The 17,453-nt window shown below is 37.6% G+C and overlaps 1 protein-coding gene across 1 annotated transcript; it reads left to right on the plus strand.

Annotated features, from left to right (window-relative positions):
• Positions 1-4,904: 4,904 nt before the first annotated feature.
• LOC125124609 (olfactory receptor 7A17-like) lies at positions 4,905-5,888 on the plus strand. Its single transcript, XM_047774671.1, has one exon. It carries the CDS (start codon positions 4,935-4,937, stop codon positions 5,886-5,888), a length of 954 nt encoding a protein of 317 aa, XP_047630627.1. The 5' UTR covers positions 4,905-4,934.
• Positions 5,889-17,453: the final 11,565 nt, after the last annotated feature.

The following is a 17,453-nucleotide window of genomic DNA, read 5'->3' on the forward strand; positions in this document are numbered from 1 at the left end:
TAAAAAGACACAGAGTGACACAGAGGGAATGATACACCATATTCTTGGCTGGGAAGAATCAATATTGTCAAAATTACTATACTAATCAAGTCAATCTATAGATTTGTTGCAATCTCTATCAAATTACCAATTCACAGAACTAGAAATATACTTTTTTTTAAATTTGTATGGAAACAGAAAAGACCCCCAAATTGTCAAATCTTGAGAAAGAAAAATGGAGCTGGACGGATCAGGTTCCCTGACTTTAGACTATACTGCAGCTACATCAAAAACCATATGGTACCAGCAAAGAAAGAGAAATATAGATCAATGAAACAGCATAGTAAGCCCAGAAATAAATCTATGCACATAGAGTCAACTAATCTATGACAAAGGAGGCAAGAATATACAATGGAGTAAAGATAGTCTCTTCAATAAGTGGTGCTGGGTAAACTGGACAGCTACATGTAAAAGAATGAAATTAGAACACTGTATAACATCATACACAAAAATAAACTCAAAGTGGATTAAAGACCTAAATGTTAGACAAGATACTATAAAATTTCTAGAATTCTAAAATTCTAAAATTTGTAGAATTCTAAATTCTAAAATTTGTATCTGAAAACAGAATACTTTTTGACGTAAATCACAGCAATATATTTTGGATCAAATTCTTAAGAGTAGTAAAATAAAAAAATAAACAAGGGGGACCCAATTAAACTTAACAGATTTTGCAGAACAAAGGAAACTATTAATGAAATGAAAAGACAACCCACAAAATGCGACTAAATCTTTGAAAATTACGCAACTAAATTATATGAATCACTAAAATATACAAACCTACCAAACATATTTATATAAAAAACCAACCCGATTAAAAAATGGTCAGGTCATCTAAACCAACATTTCTCCAAAGAAGACATACAGATGTCCAAAAACACTTGAAAAAATGCTCATCACAAATTATTAGAGAAATATAAATCACAGCTACAATGAGGTATCACCTCACTCCAGCCAGAATGCCTATCATCAAAAAATCTACAAACATTAATGCTGGAGAGGGTGTGGAGATAAGGGAACCCTCCTACACTGTTGGTGGGAATGTAATCACTATGGAGAACAGTATGGAGATTCCTTAATAACACTAAATATGGACTAACATATGATCCAGCAATTCCAATTTTGGGCATCTATCTGGAGAATGCCATAATTTGAAAAGATGCATGTACCCCAGTGTTCACTGCAGCACCATTAACAATAGCCAAGACGTAGAGGCAACCAAAATTTCCATCAACAGAAGACTAAATAAAGAAGATGTGGTACATATACACAATGGAATATAACTTATTCATAAACAGCATGAAATGATGTTTGCAGCATCATGGGTGGACCTAGAAATCATCATACTAAATAAAGTATGTCAGATAGAGAAAGACAAATTTTATATTTGATCACTGATATGTGAAATCTAATAGAAATGATAAAATTGAACTTAAAAAACAAAAAAGACTTAAAGATTTCAAAACCAAACATTTTTATCAAATAGGAAATGTGGGGGAGATTATAAATTATGGGGTTGGGATTGATATATACATACTGCTTTATATGGTATAGATGGTAATGGGGACCTACCGTTTAGCACAGGGAAATTTACTCAGTACTGTGTGGTAGCTTGTATGGGAAAAGAATCTGAAAAAGAATGGGTATAGGTACATGCAATAATGATTTACGTTGTAGTATACCTGAGATTAACACCAATTTGTGAGACAAAAGTATTCTGATACAATTAAAAAAAATTAAGTATTGTTTAAAAAATATGTACATAAATATATATATAAAGAAATTCAATCACTAGAAACTTTTAATTAAAACTTGCATTTGAACTACAAACCTTGATGATTTGTATGCATAATGAAGTTGGATAAGTGCTTGTCTAGAGCAGGTTTTTCTTACCTTCTCAATGTTGACATTTGGGGCAGGACAATTATTTCTGTTGGGTGTGGTCCCATGGTTTAAATGAAATTAGTCACATCTCTTCAAGCATGGACAAATATTCCTGTGGAAAATCATTTCCAGTTGAGAGAACCATTGCTCCAGATTCAAGCACTGGGAGCATTCTGACAGATTCCAATGAAGATCCCATCCCTTCCTGGGTGAATACCTTACAACGTTAAGTAACTCTAAGTCTCATTTCTATAATAGAGAATGGAGTTCATAAAAGCAGTACCTCTCTAAAAGAATTCCAAAGGAATGCATTATTTTAAAATTAAATTTGTCAATCCCTATCATATGCTAAGCTCATTTATGGTGTATAACAATATCTAAATATGTCTCTTTAATTACAAGCATTTAACTTTCTCACTTATAATTAGAGAGCAAATGACAGTCAACTCGTGTAAGTATGAAATCCCTGATTGTCTTGGAAAAAAATATCATAGATCTAAGTAGTAAAGAACACATGCTTTTATATTAATGTAAGAGCAAATAATAAGAGCAAAGTTACCCTCCTTTTTGAAGAGGAGAGCAATTTTTTTAAAAGAGATTTCAGGGGTTGTGACCTCCATAACCAAAGCTTTGAATATCCAAGGAACATATTCAAGACCAATCCTCAATATACTTTCGAAAAAGTTTGAACAAAATAATGAGATGATGTGATGGGAGGCTTAACGTTTTGGAACCAGGAAAGTTCATGGAGAAGGGGCAATACAAACTGAATTCACTAGCTTATAGTGTAGTCTCCTAGGGATAGAGAATTAGCAGAAAAATTCCATTCTGTCCAGACCAGTGTCTCTAAGGGAACTCCTATAGTTAGTGGTTGGAGTAACAACAGGAAAACAGGCCTAATGACCTAATGACAAAGGAAGCTGTAGATATACAAGCTGCTGCAGTCCCTCAGCCTCTGCAACTTTTGCTTAGACAGGACATGGCCCTTGCTGTTGCAGTCAAAATCTGTACAGGAGACCAATACTTGATCTCCTCCTATTGTCTCATTTTAAGGGAAAACTTAGACAAATTCAGTGAGCAATTTTGACTTCTGCATGGAAGGCTTCCTCTCAAAGTCTGCATGTAGGTGAGTCCAAGAGCTGAACAGACACTGTAGGACAGGATCAGAGAGGATGGAAGCCAAGAACATGTACCTGAGGTCTCCTGAGCACCACTCCAGCATAGCCCAGATGCCAGAGGTCACTAGTTGTTTTCTTACTTTTCTAATTACGTATTTACTTATGATGCTGAAAAAGTGAACATTGCACTCGGTGATGTAAGCGTCAGCATAGACAATTAAATGGTATTCATGGAAGCTCAATTTGAAAAAGGAATGAGAGGCATACCTTGCTTCCAGTGAAAGTGGAACCTAAGTCCAAGGATCTTATTAATTAACTGGAACAGACAAATAGGGAAAAGGCTCAGGAAAAAAGGAGACTTCTAACATCATCATATCCCTGATTTCAACTTTTCTCAAAAGTGTGTTGAGAAAATATACCCAGTATTATTGTATTTTGTATCTTTCCATTCTGAGTTGTTAGTTTATACCTGTGATTATTTTTCTCTTGGGATATTCTATCTGCAGAAAAAAATTTCTATCTGTAGAAAAAAATTTCATTATTATTTTTTTCTAGGCATCAAGAAGATATCACTGGAGTTGGAATGCTGTCAAACTAAGGAAGCTTTTCTTCATCACACTGTGTCAGGGGTCATATGAGGTTATTCACTTTATTTAGATTATTATCTCCCCCCCAAAGTCCATATGTCCATTTTGTGCCTCTCTCTCTCCACTTCTCTTTCTTGGTCACACTTAATTTTTCTTCTTTCTATACTGAGCAGAAAGTGTCACTACCAAAAATAACAAGTTTATTGTTACACGAGGACCTTGTGATCTGGAACTTTTATGTACCATTTATACATTCTTTAGGAGTAAAGTAATATGATATGACCAGTTGGAGCTGTAAACTTTCATGGCCTAAGGAGGGTGTTTCTGGATGAGAAATGAGTGGTACTAACACAGCCCAGGAGGCCATGCTGTTTGGTTGTGTGCCTTGTGGGCGTTAGTGCAATTTTTCCAAGCAGAGGCACCTGTACTCATATATTAAGGTGACAGAGTTCTGAGGCCTGAATTCAATCAACAGATGGTACTAAAGGATGGGAACTGCTTTAGCTCATACAATGCCTTTGCACCAGAATTAATAAATTACAGGGGACACCATGTGAACAAGGGATTCTCTTTGTACTGAAGTTGAGGCTGTAGCAGGGAGGCCACAGTGTCTCTCAACATCCTCTGAGACCATCTCTCATCACTCCTCTTCTTGCTGATTCCTCTGCCCCACTGGCTTCTTTGCTTGCATTTGAATGCATGAAATAAGTCTCTTTCTCATGTCCTTTGCAGCAACCATTCCATCTACAAGCACATATGTTTCCTGACATCATACTAGATCTCTCTCTCTTTCCTGAAGTCTATGTTCAACTATCACCTTGTTTTTTGGCCTTACCTGAATGTTCAGCACAAATAATATCTCCAAACACTCTCTCCTCTACACCTGGTTTTGTATTCTTCATAGCATCCGTCACCTTCTGACACAGTGCGTAAAAGTTTTATTTGCAAGTCATTTTTCATTATCCTTGGATTTCAGGAGATTTTTTTTAAGTACTATATTTATTACCTATGTGTTCTTGCTACATGGTTTGTAACTCAATATATTTTTCTCAAGTGTATGGAAGAATTTCTCATTAAAATTACAAACACATCAACAATTCTGGCATGTGTTGAGAATGGGACAAAAATTCCTAGTCAGAGATGAAATGGGACATAACTCAAGGGGAACTTATCTGTATACAAAATATTAAAATCAAATTCTTGATGGCAATAGGGAAATTTCCCTATTTTAGCTTTGTGAGTTAGGCCTGGCTGTGCAAAAATTAGTCATGTTATTTTCCTTTCTCCTGGCAGTCACCTCCACCATATGGAACAAGGGAACAATACACACACTTCAACATTTCTTCTTCTGGGACTTTCAGAGGAACCAAAACTGCAGCCTCTTCTATTTGGATTTTTTCTCTCCATGTACCTGATCACTGTGTTTGGGAACCTGCTCATCATCCTGGCTGTCAGCTCTGACTCCCACCTCTACACACCCATGTACTTCTTCCTCTCTAACTTGTCCTTTATAGACATCAGTTTCACCTCTACCACCATCCCAAAGATGCTTTGGAACATTCAGAATAAGAGCAAAGTCATAACCTTTGATGGCTGCATCACCCAGATATATTTTTACATACTCTTTGCAGGATTAGATGACATTCTCCTGAGTGTGATGGCCTATGACAGGTTTGTGGCCATTTGCCACCCCCTGCACTACTCAGTTATCATGAATCCCCGACTCTGTGGGCTGTTGGTTCTGCTGTGCTGGATAATGATGGCCATGTATTCCTTGTTACACACCTTAATGGTGTTGCGATTGTCCTTCTGTCCAGATTTGGAAATCCCACACTTTTTCTGTGAACTCAATCATGTGGTACAACTTGCCAGTTCTGACACATTTCTCAATAACATGGTGGTGTATTTTTCAACTGTCCTGCTGGGTGGTGGTCCTTTTACTGGTATCCTTTATTCTTACTCTAAAATAGTTTCCTGCATATGTAGAATCTCATCAGCTCAGGGGAAGTTCAAAGCCTTTTCTACATGTGTGTCTCACCTCTTAGTTGTCTCCTTATTTTATTGTACAAGCCTAGGAGTGTACCTCAGCTTTTCTGCTACCCAGAACTCACACTCAAGTGTAATTGCCTCAGTGATGTACACTGTGGTCATGCCCTTGCTGAACCCCTTTATCTACAGTCTGAGGAATAAAGACATAAAGAGGGCTCTGAAGAGATTCTGTTTGATGCCAGATACAAAGGCCCGCTTTTCCTGGAGGTGATGTAGTGCTCTTGCTGAATGGCTTAAAGTTTTGGAAAAAGCAATTGTGATTCTTTGATCATTGTGGAATAAAATTTGCTCCTTTTATTTATTTCCTGAGATATTCATCTTTTTAGTATTCAACCTCTCTATACAACTTCAGTATTTCACTTATTAAGTTTTATTTTTCTGTTTGATATTTTAGGCAGTTTGTACTTTTTTCTACCTGAAAGTTTTCCTAACTTCGGTTTAGAAATGTTTGTAAATTCCTTTTATTTGGTAGGACATCCTAGATTTATGTAGAATAATTGCTTTTGAAAAAAATTCATCTCAAATAACTTTCTCTTGTTTTTATGAAAGAACAATCATGAGTTGCATTACTCATATGAAGCACTTACAGATGACAACCAAGGCAATTTATTTTTAATAAGATTGGCTGTATCAGTGGATATGGAGAAATGACTGTAAAGTTATATGAGGACTTTTGCTTATGCAATGGGTTGATATCCCAATTCCTTGTATTTTTTAATGGTCAAGTTTATATGTATATACAATTTTATCATCCAAGGATGGCTCATGGGAGAGCTTGAATGCTTGTCCATTCATGTAGTTCAGGGTCACAATTTATACCAAAAAACAAGTCTTCCAATTTCATGCTTACCTGGAAGGCAACGTCAGTAGAGTCACTTTTTAACTCAATTATCTGAAATTAGTTGTTTGGGGTTTGTAGATGCAAACTGTTGAATTTGGAGTAGATAAGCAATGAAATCCCACTTTATAGCACAGGGAAGTCTACCTAGCCACTTGTGATGGAACATGATGTAGGATAATGTGAGAAAAAGAATGTGTGTATACACACAGACACACACACACACGTATATGGTCGTGTCACTTTGTTGAATAGAAGAAATTGACAGAACACTATAAATTGACTATAATAAAAATTTAAAAAGTTAAAAAATAGAGTAATCATGAATGTTTACTTTAAATATGAGAATAAATGCCTAGAATGAGTAGTAAATTCTTGTAATTGCTCTCAGTTCTGTTGACTTTTATTTTCTAATGGTTAGCTATTGCTGCATTTGAACTTATCCTAATAATAAATATTTTAGTATAAGGCATCTACTATCAAGTGAGACTGTGCTGAGAGTTGTTCTGATCTTTGTTGGGTTGGGTGCCTCATTAATTTATATGCACCTGTAATCCTCTATGTTTTAATTCTAAAATTCATCTCTGATGTTGGATACAGCTCTATTGTATTTCTTTCTTCACCACTATATGATGGTTGGCTCCACTTATATATGTTTAACTTAAATTTTGTGGAATAAATAGTTTACCATTTATGCTCATGGTGGAGTAAAAAATCCCTTTAATCTCACACCTTCAATATACTATTAGTAAAATATTCACTAGTAAAGAAGAGCTTCTCTGACCAACACCTAGGGACACCAGAGATTCATACAGTTATACATCTGAATATGGGTGGGTTGTAACAGATAGATAAGGTGGAATCAGGGGAACAGCAGAAACAGAGCCCGTAGGCCCAGCTCCACAGCTGAGAAAGTTGAGCTAATAGCACCGGAGAAGGTGGTCACACCAGTAGAAGTGGCACACATGACTCTGGCCTCCTGGATGCAGCAGCTTCTACAGCCACGGGGAGCCATGCAGAAGGGGTGTTGTTGCCTTCAACGCAATTCATCCTGTATTCAGCAATATTGCCCACTATCCTGGCCGTCCCTTCTCTACTTCCAGAAGAGATGCCAGCCACAGTATGGACTCTGACAGACAGGCTGAGACTTGGGACCTGGGACCCTTTGCTGCAGTGCTTACACCTGGATGGAAGTCTCCTCCAGCAACAAAATGCAAAGAAACTATAAGGGACTAAAAATAACTGAGTGTCTGCATATTTGGGGCAAATTTTGAACAAGATACCAAAAGACCAAAAAACCCACTGCCACTTCTGAAGACCTGAGAGGTAAAGCAGGGCGCTGTGCATAAACTTTGCATACAGCACCACCAAGGGGGTGAAAAGACCACCTAAGTCACCCAACAGGCCCAACACCTAGATCTGTCCCTATCCTCATCCTATATAAGGAATCAGCTCATGCTCCAACCCACACAGTGAGTGAGAAAGGGAAAGTTTTACTTTCTTTTGCTCTCTCTTGGTGCAGCAGGAGCCCTAATAATGACTTGCCTGAATTTCCTGTTTGTCCATTTGTCAATTTCTATTTATTAATGAGGCCAAGAACCCTGGTTGATAACAGCAGTAGCAAGTCTCCAGTGAGCCTGGAGTCACAAACCATGATGCAAAGGTCACTGGCAACACATTTGGCAGAGGCCATGAAATGCAAAAAATGTACTTTCTCAAATAGAGACAGCTACAGCTCAGGTAAAAGAAAAACTAAACCTTGTTCTACAGAGTCATCTAACTGAATCCTAGAAAGTCCTCTAGTTATCAATATGTTATTATTAGAATTAAAATAAACAAGGATTTATATAAATAAAAATGGTATTTGTTATTTCAAATTCACTGGGAGAGGAGCAGCTCATTGATCATTATGAAAAAAAAACACAGTAACATGAAATCACAAAATAGAAAGGGCAATTATCCAGAAACCCATTTTAAAGTCACAGAGGATTGTGATCAAACATGTAGAGAATTCAAAATAGTGTCAGAATGAAACTTGACAAGTGACAAGAAACCTCACAAAGGGACTTAAATAAGCTCAGGGATAAAAATAATGAAAATAAGAAAAATTTCCCAAAGAGATAAAAACAAATAATGAAACAGAAATTCTGGAGCTGAATAACTCAATAAATGAGATGAAGAATGCATTTGAAATCACTGGAGGGAATTCCCTTTGTGGCTCAGCCACAAGTGAAAATAAAGCACTGGAAGTGAGTAGCATAAAGTTGGGCAACAAGTACATGAAAAGAGGCTCAACATCTTTAATCTATTTTGAATTTATTTTTATGTATGGTGCTAGTGAGTGTTCTAATTTCACTCTTTTGCATGTAGCTGTCCAGTGTTTTCAGCACCACTTACTGAAGAGACTTTTTCCATTGCATATTCTTGCCTCCTTTGTCATAGATTAGTTGAATACAGGTGTATGGTTTTCTTTCTGGTCTTTTACCTTTTCCTACTGATCTGCATCTCTGATTTTGTACCAGCACCAAACTGTTTTGATGACAGTAGCTTTATACTAGTCTGATGTAAGGAAGCCTGAGCCCTCCAGTTCCATTTTTCTCTCTCAGGATTGTTTTGGCTATTAGGGGTGTTTTGTGCTTCCATACAAATTTTAATTTTTTTTGTTCCAGTCTTTGAAAAAAATGCCATTGGTCATTTGTTAAGGATTGCGATGAGTCTGTAAATGACCTTGGGTAATATAGTCACCTTGAAAATATTGATTCTTCCAATCCAAGAGCATGGTATATCTTTCCATTTGTCTGTATCATCTTTGATTTCTTTTATCAATGCCCTACAGACCTAAATATAAGAACAAATAGTGTGAAACTCGTAGAAGAAAGCATAGGCAGAACATGCTCCGATATAAAGTGCAGCTATATATTCTCAGATACACCTGCTAGAGTAATGAAATAATAACAAAAATAAACAAATGGTGACATAATTATACTTAAAAATTTTTGTACAGCAAAGGAAACCATAAATAAGCCTCAAAAGTCAATAGACAGACTGAGAGAAAATATTTCAAATGAAGTGACTGATAAGGAATAATCTCCAAGATACACAAACATCTTATGCAGCTCAATACCAAAAAGACAAACAGCCCAAGTGAAAAATGAACAGAAAGTCTCTATAAATGTTTCTTTAAAGAAGACATACATAAGGACAAAAAGCACATGAAACAACACAAAAAGACAACCCACAGAATGGGAGAAAATCTTTGCAAATGAATTGACTGACAAGGGATTCATCTCCAAACCTTATAAACAACTTCTGCAGCTCCATACCAAAAAAACAAACAACCCCATCAAAGAATGCGGGGAATATCTAAACAGTCAGTTCTCCAAAGAAGACATACAGATGGCCGAGAAACACATGAAAAGATGTTCAGCATCACTCTTTATTAGAGAAATGCAAATCAAAACCACGATGAGGTACCACCTTACACCAGCCAGAATGGCCATCATCCAAAAGTCTACAAACAATAAGTGCTGGAGAGGGTGTAGAGAAAAAGGAACCCTAGTACACTGTTGGTGGGATTGTAAATTGGTGCAACCACTGTGGAAAGCAGTATGGAGAGTCCTCAGAAAACTAAACATAGAACTACCATTTGCTCTAGCAATCCCACTCCTGGGCATCTATCCAGAGAAAACCATGACTCACAAAGACACATGTACTCCAATGTTCATTGCAGCACTATTTACAACATCCAAGACATGGAAACAACCTAAATGTCCATTGACAGAGGAGTGGATCCAGAAGATGTGGTACACATAAACAATGGAATATTACTCAGCCATTAAAAAGAACAAAATACCAGCATTTTTTGCAACATGGATGGACCTAGAAACTATCATGCTAAGTGAAGTCAGCCATACAATGAGACACCAACATCCAATGCTTTCACTGACATGTGGAATCTGAAAAAAAGACAGATGGAACTTCTTTGCAGAATAGATGGTGACTCACAGACATTGAAAAACTTATGGTCTCCGGAGGAGACAGTTTGGGGGGTGGGGGGATGTGCCTGGGCTGTGGGATGGAAATCCTGTGAAATCAGATTGTGGTGATCATTATACAACTACAGATGTGATAAATTCATTTGAGTAATAAAAAAATGAAAAAAAATAATAAAATGTATGCTCCCCCCCCCCAAAAAAAAGCACATGACACTCAGAATTGTTTGCTTGCTCTTCTATATGCTAACAGATAGAGAAGTTAGGGAAACAATTCCATTTATCATCACATTGAAAAGAATAAACTACCTGAGAATAAACCTACCTTAAGAGACAAAAGAACTATACCCTGAAAAATATAATACCCTAATGAAAGAAATCAAAGACAACACAAACAGATGGAAAAATATACAATGCTCTTGGATTGGAAGAATAAATATTTTTAAAATGGCAAGCAGTTCTGAGAGGGAAGTTTGTAGGAATACAATCTTATCTTAGGTAAGAAGAAAAACCTCAAATAAATAACCTATCTTTACAACTAAAACAACTAGAGAAGAAAAGACAAAGTGCAAAATTAGTAGAAGGAAAGAAATCATAAAAGTAGAGCAGAAACTACTGACACGGGGGAGAGATCAAGATGGCAGAAGAGTAAGATGTGGCACTCAACTTTTCCCACAATGCATAAAAAAAAAAATCTACCCTTAGAACAATTCACAGAGAACATCTACTGAATGCTGGCTGAAGACCTTAAAACTCCAAAAGGGGCAAGAAACCCTCAACATAAATGGGTAGGACAAAAGAAAAAAGAGACAGAGAGAGAGAGAGAGAGAGAGAGAGAAAGAGAGAGGGAAAGAGAGAAAAGGAATCAGAATGAGACTAGCACTCCTGAAAGGGAGCTGTTAAAGAGGAAAGGAACCCACACCCTGGGAAGCCACCTAACTGATGGGGAGATCAGCCAGGATGGAGGGACCTCAAAGTCGCTGAGAAAAGCACAGCAGCTGGACTGAGGAGGGCAAAGCAGGGTGAAAGCCGCACAGATCATCTGCACCACTGCTCTGGACACCACATATTGAGATGCTGGGGTGGGGCTGGGTGATGAGACTCAGGCTCCGGAGGTCAGTTCTAGGGAGAGTACTATGGTTGGCCATGAGGAGACAGCCTGGGCAGCTAGGGAGCAGTGTGCCATGGGCTGGGGAGCAGAACACCACAGCTGAGGGAACCTGGGAGGAGGTCTGGGCCCATAGGTGGAGCAAGTTACCATTGTTGGGGAGGGCAAGAGGAGGAGGGTCAGACCACCATAGCAATCGCTTTCCCTGTGCACATGGGAACTCTCTGATAGGGGAGCACCTCTGGTGCAGGCACCACTGGTTTGGGCTATAGGAGACCCGGCTCCTCTTGTGTGGTCTAAGGAAGTGGGGGGCCAAGCATGACATGGTGTCTCTTGTGATCTACAGGTGGTGGGGACAAACCACAGAAGTCCTCTCAGAAACCAAAAGATGGCATGGCCCACCACTACTAGGGGTCTATGAACAGCTTCCACCTGCGGCCCCAGGCACCTCAGAAGACAGAGAAGAAGAGGAACTGCAAACAAGCACCAACTGTTGTTGCTCTCACTACTCAAGGAACACACTTGCCCTGCTGCAGACATTGCTAAACACTCCAGGCACCATCTAAATCTGCCTGAGGTTTGTTACCACTTCCCAAGGCCCTGAAACTAGGAATAGACTGTGCCACCTTCTGTCAGGTCCTTGCTACTGTTAAGAGCCAGTAACTAAGCACTGACTACTAGCCCAGCCCATTGCCTCCTTTTCCTTGGAAACACAAGCAGAATCCTATCAAAGCTTATCAGTTCAGCAAAACAGAATCAAAGAAATAGATCAATTGAACAGATAGATCACTAGAAATGAAATTGAATGTAATAAAATACTCCCTACAAACAAAGCCCAGGACCAGATGGCTTCACAGGTGAATTCTACCAAATCTTCAAGGAAGAAATTATACCCATCCTTCTTAAATTTTACCCAAAGTTTGAAGATGAGAGGAACACTCCCCCCAAAATCCATGAAGCCACTATCACCCAAATAACAAAACCAGACAAAGATACTACCAAAAAAGAAAATTGCAGGCCATTATCTTTGATGAATATAGATGCAAAAATTCTCAACAGAATTTTAGCCAGGAGTTCCCGTCGTGGCGCAGTGGTTAACGAATCCGACTAGGAACCATGAGGTTGCGGGTTCGGTCCCTGCCCTTGCTCAGTGGGTTAACGATCCGGCGTTGCCGTGAGCTGTGGTGTAGGTTGCAGACGCGGCTCAGATCCCGCGTTGCTGTGGCTCTGGCATAGGCCGGTGGCTACAGCTCCAATTCGACCCCTAGCCTGGGAACCTCCATATGCCATGGGAGCGGCCTAAGAAATGGCAAAAAGACAAAAAAAAAATTTTAGCCAACCTAATCCAACAACATATAAAAAAGATCATACACCATGACCAAGTGGGAACCACCCCAGATTCACAAGGATGATTCAACATATGCAAGTCAATCAACAGCATACACCTCATTAACAAAAGTGAAAAACCACATGATCATCACAATAGATGCAGAAAAAGCATTTGACAAAGTCCAACATCCATTTATGATAAAAACTCTAACCAAAGTGGGTGTAGAGGGAACATACCTGAACATAATAAAAGCCATTTATGACAAACCCACAGGAAATATAATACTCAATGGAGAAAAGCTGAAAACCTTGCTAAAATCTGGAACAAGACAAGGATGCCCACTCTCACCAATTTTATTCAACACAGTATTGCAAGTCCTAGCCACAGAAATCAGGCAAACCAAAGAAATAAAATGTATCCAAACTGGAAAAGAAGAGGTAAAATTGTCAACTCTATGCAGATGACATGATAATATATACATACAAAACCCTAAGGTCTCCACCCCAAACTATTCAAACCGATCAATGAATTCAGCAAAGTAGCAGGATACAAGATTAACATTCAGAAATTGGCTGCATTTCTGTATACTATCAATGAAATACTGGAAAAAGATTATAAAAAATATCTTTGAAAATTTCACCCCTCCAAAATTAAATACCTGGGAATAAACCTGACTAAGGAGGTGAAAGACTCATATGCTGAGAACTATAAATCATAAATAAAGGAAATTAAAGATGATTCAAATAAATGGAAAGATATTTATTGCTCCTGGGCTTGAGGAATTAATATCATAAAAATGGCTACACTACCCATGGCAATCTGCAGATTCAATGCAATTTTTATTAAATTACCCATGACATTGTTCACAGAAGTAGAATAAACAATCCAAAAATTTATATGGAACCATAAAAGACCCAGAATTGCTGAATCAATCCTGAGGAACAAAAACCAAGCAGGAGAAACCAAGCAGAAAACAGTATGGAGTTACATTAGAAAACTAAATATAGAACAACCATATGACCCAGCAATCCCACTCTTGGGCATGTATCCAGACAAAACTTTCATTGAAAGAGATACATGCACCCCTATATTCATTGCAGCACTATTCACAATAGCCAAGACATGGAAACAACTTAAATATCCATCAACAGATGAATGGGTTAAGAAGACGTGGTGTACATATGCAATGGAATACTACTTGGTCTTAAAAAAGAACAAAATAATGCCATTTGCCTCAACATGGATGGAACTAGAGACTCTGTGAAGTAAATCAGAAAGGGAAAAACAAATACCATATGACATCACTTATATCTGGAATCTAATATATGGCACAAATGAAACTTTCCAAAAAAAGAAAATCATGGACTTGGAGAATAGACTTGTGGTTGCCAAGGGGAGGGGGGGGAGAGGGACTGGGATGGACTGGGAGTCTGGGGTTAATATATACAAACTATTGCATTTGGAGTGGATAAGCAATGAGATCCTGCTGTATAGCACAGGGAACTAAATCTAGTCACTTATGATGGAACACGATGGAGGATAATGTGAGAACAAGAATGTATGTATAGATGTGTGACTGGGTCAGTTTGCTGTACAGTACAAATTGACAGAACACTGTAAACTAATTATAATGGAAAAAATAAAAATCATTAAAAAAGAAAGATCTTATACATTTCAAAAACACCAATTGAGGAACAACACATCAAACACTGGCAAGAACCAGTCTAAGGGTTCATCTCTCATGAGCAGATTTTAAAAATATTTTTAGCTATAAAAAGAAGTAAATCCTGCTATATGTGACAAAATAGATGGACTTTGAGGACATTACGCAAAGTGAAAGAATTTAGACACTGAAAAACTAATAATATATTTTCTCACACATATGTAGAATCTAAAGAAGCCAAAACTTAAAAACAGATAGTAGAATGGTGGTTTCCAGGGGCTGGTACACTGGGATACTGCACAGTAACACTACCACAAGAAAAGAAACCAACAGCTTTTTTAGAAACTAAAACTAAAAGCATGGAATCTTTCAGTCTAACTGATAGATGATTCAAAAGAGATTTTGTGAAGGAACTCAATGGAAGAAAACTAAGAAGGGCAGTTCAATGACCTAGGAATAAAACTAATGAACAGAGGAATGCTTTACCTAAATATTGAAACTTTAAGGTTGAACCAAACAGAAATTCTGGAACTGAAAAAAAACCAATAAGCCAGATGAACCATGCACTAGAAATCACTGGCAACAGAGAAGAGAGAAAATATGATACTGGTAGAGGGGAGAGAAATGTGATATTTTTAAAATGAGGAAATGTAATAAGAACTCTCTCTCTCTCTTTTAGGAAGGTCAATGTTGGGGTAATGGGTATCTTAGAAGGAGAAGAAGAGAAGAAAAATGTGGGGAGTTTACTTAAATTATAAACTTCCCAAACTTGGGGAAGAAACTGGATTATGAGTCCATAGACCTAAAAAACAACTAATTACCTAAATGTAAAACAATTTTCTCCAAGATGTATTAAATAAAATAGTCACAAGTCAATCAAAAAGAAAGAATTTTAAGATAATTAGAAATTTTTTAGAATGGTATCATACAAAGAAACCCCCATTAGAATTTTAGGAGAATGCTTAGAAGAAACTATATAGCCAAGAGGGTGAGGAAAGACTTTCTCAAGTTATCCAAAGAGAAAAACTGTCTAGAATATTCTATCTAGCAAAACTACAATTCAGACCTGAAGGAGAAATAAAAGGCTTTGCCAGATTGCTCCTGGGCAAATGGTGAAGGGGCCCATCATTGCTAGACATATCTTGAAAGATCTTCTGCCAGAAACCGAGTGAAAAACACAAAACTTTGGGTATTATGATAAATAGAAAGACAGAATCAAACAACTGCAAAACCCTATCAGAAGAGTTTTGAAATATTTTGTTATAGCATAAAGATTAAAGGGAAGATAAAAAAATGTGGCTACTTCAATTTAGTACCAAACTCAGAACATAAAAAGGATAATTTGAGGAGTTCCCGTTGTGGCGCAGTGGTTAACGAATCCGACTAGGAACCATGAGGTTGCGGGTTCGGTCCCTGCCCTTGCTCAGTGGGTTAAAGATCTGGCGTTGCCGTGAGCTGTGGTGTAGGTTGCAGATGCGGCTCAGATCCCGTGTTGCTGTGGCTCTGGCGTAGGCCAGTAGCTACAGCTCCGATTCCACCCCTAGCTTGGGAACCTCCATATGCCGCGGGAGCGGCCCAAACAAATAGCAAAAAGACAAAAAAAAAAAAGATAATTTGAGGAAATGAAAATACAAAAGGGAAAAAATGGAACCCATATATAAATGAAGATAAAATGCTATCAGCAGAAAAAAAGGACTATTTTTATCTGTTAGATGCTTAACATTAACCCCTTGGTAAGCTTAAAACATAAATCTAGATTAGAGGCTCCCAATACCAAAAAAGAGGAAAAAGAGAACAACTCAGAAAACCACAGAGAGAATCAAAAAGCAAAGGAAAAACAGAGGAATAGAGTGATAGAATAAAAAGAGAAAATGACAAATCTATCTCATCTATAAATAATTACCATAAATTTAAATGGATTATACATATCAATCAATAAATCAATAGATACAGAGTGCCAAGATGGATTGAAATACAAGACCAAAATGCATACTGCTTCCGGGAGAATCACTTCAGCTTTTTTTAAAAAAAAATTTGTCATTTTGTCTTTTTAGGGCCACATACAGAGCATATGGAGGTTCCCAGGCTATGGGTTCAGTCAGAGGTGTAGCTGCCAGGCTACACTGTGCCACAGCAATGCAGGAACTGAGCCATGTCTGAAACCTACACCACAGCTCACGGCAACACCAGATCCTTAACCCACTGAGTGAAGCTAGGGATCAAACCCATGTCCTCATGGATGCTAGTTGGGTTCCTTAACTGCTGAGCCACAATGGAAATCCCATTTTAGCTTTTCTAAAAAAAATCATCTTTAAGCTGTTTCTATTTTGTAGAGTTTTTTTTTGGTGTCATTTTCACTAGTTTCCACATATTAGTGATATTGTTTGATATTTGTCTTTGATTTCTTTAGGATGATAATTTCTAGATCCATCTATGTTGCTGCAATTGGAATTATTTCATTCTTTTTTTATGGCCAAGTAATAACCCATTGTACCACATCTTCTTTATCCAATCCTCTGTTGATGAACATGCAGGTTGCTTCCATGTATTGGCTATTGTAAATGGTGCTGCAATGAATAATAGGGTGCATGTATCTTTTGGTATTATGGTTTTCTCCATATACACACTACTATATACAATAGATATGTAACAAGGACCTACTGCATCACACAGGGAAATCTTAATATTGTGTGATAACCTATATGGGAAAAGAATCTGAAAATGAAAATCAGATATTTGTATATGTTCATCTTATTTATTTATTTTTTGCATGCCTGAAACTAATACAACTTTATAAGTCAACTATGTTCCAATAAAATTTATTTTAAAAACATAGACTTAAAAT

Source organism: Phacochoerus africanus, chromosome 4, assembly GCF_016906955.1.
Source record: "Phacochoerus africanus isolate WHEZ1 chromosome 4, ROS_Pafr_v1, whole genome shotgun sequence".
Classification (NCBI taxonomy): domain Eukaryota; kingdom Metazoa; phylum Chordata; class Mammalia; order Artiodactyla; family Suidae; genus Phacochoerus; species Phacochoerus africanus.

Excerpts from the sequence above, each read along its gene's own strand:
- LOC125124609 (XM_047774671.1), top strand. The coding sequence starts at position 4,935 with ATGGAACAAGGGAACAATACACACACTTCAACATTTCTTCTTCTGGGA.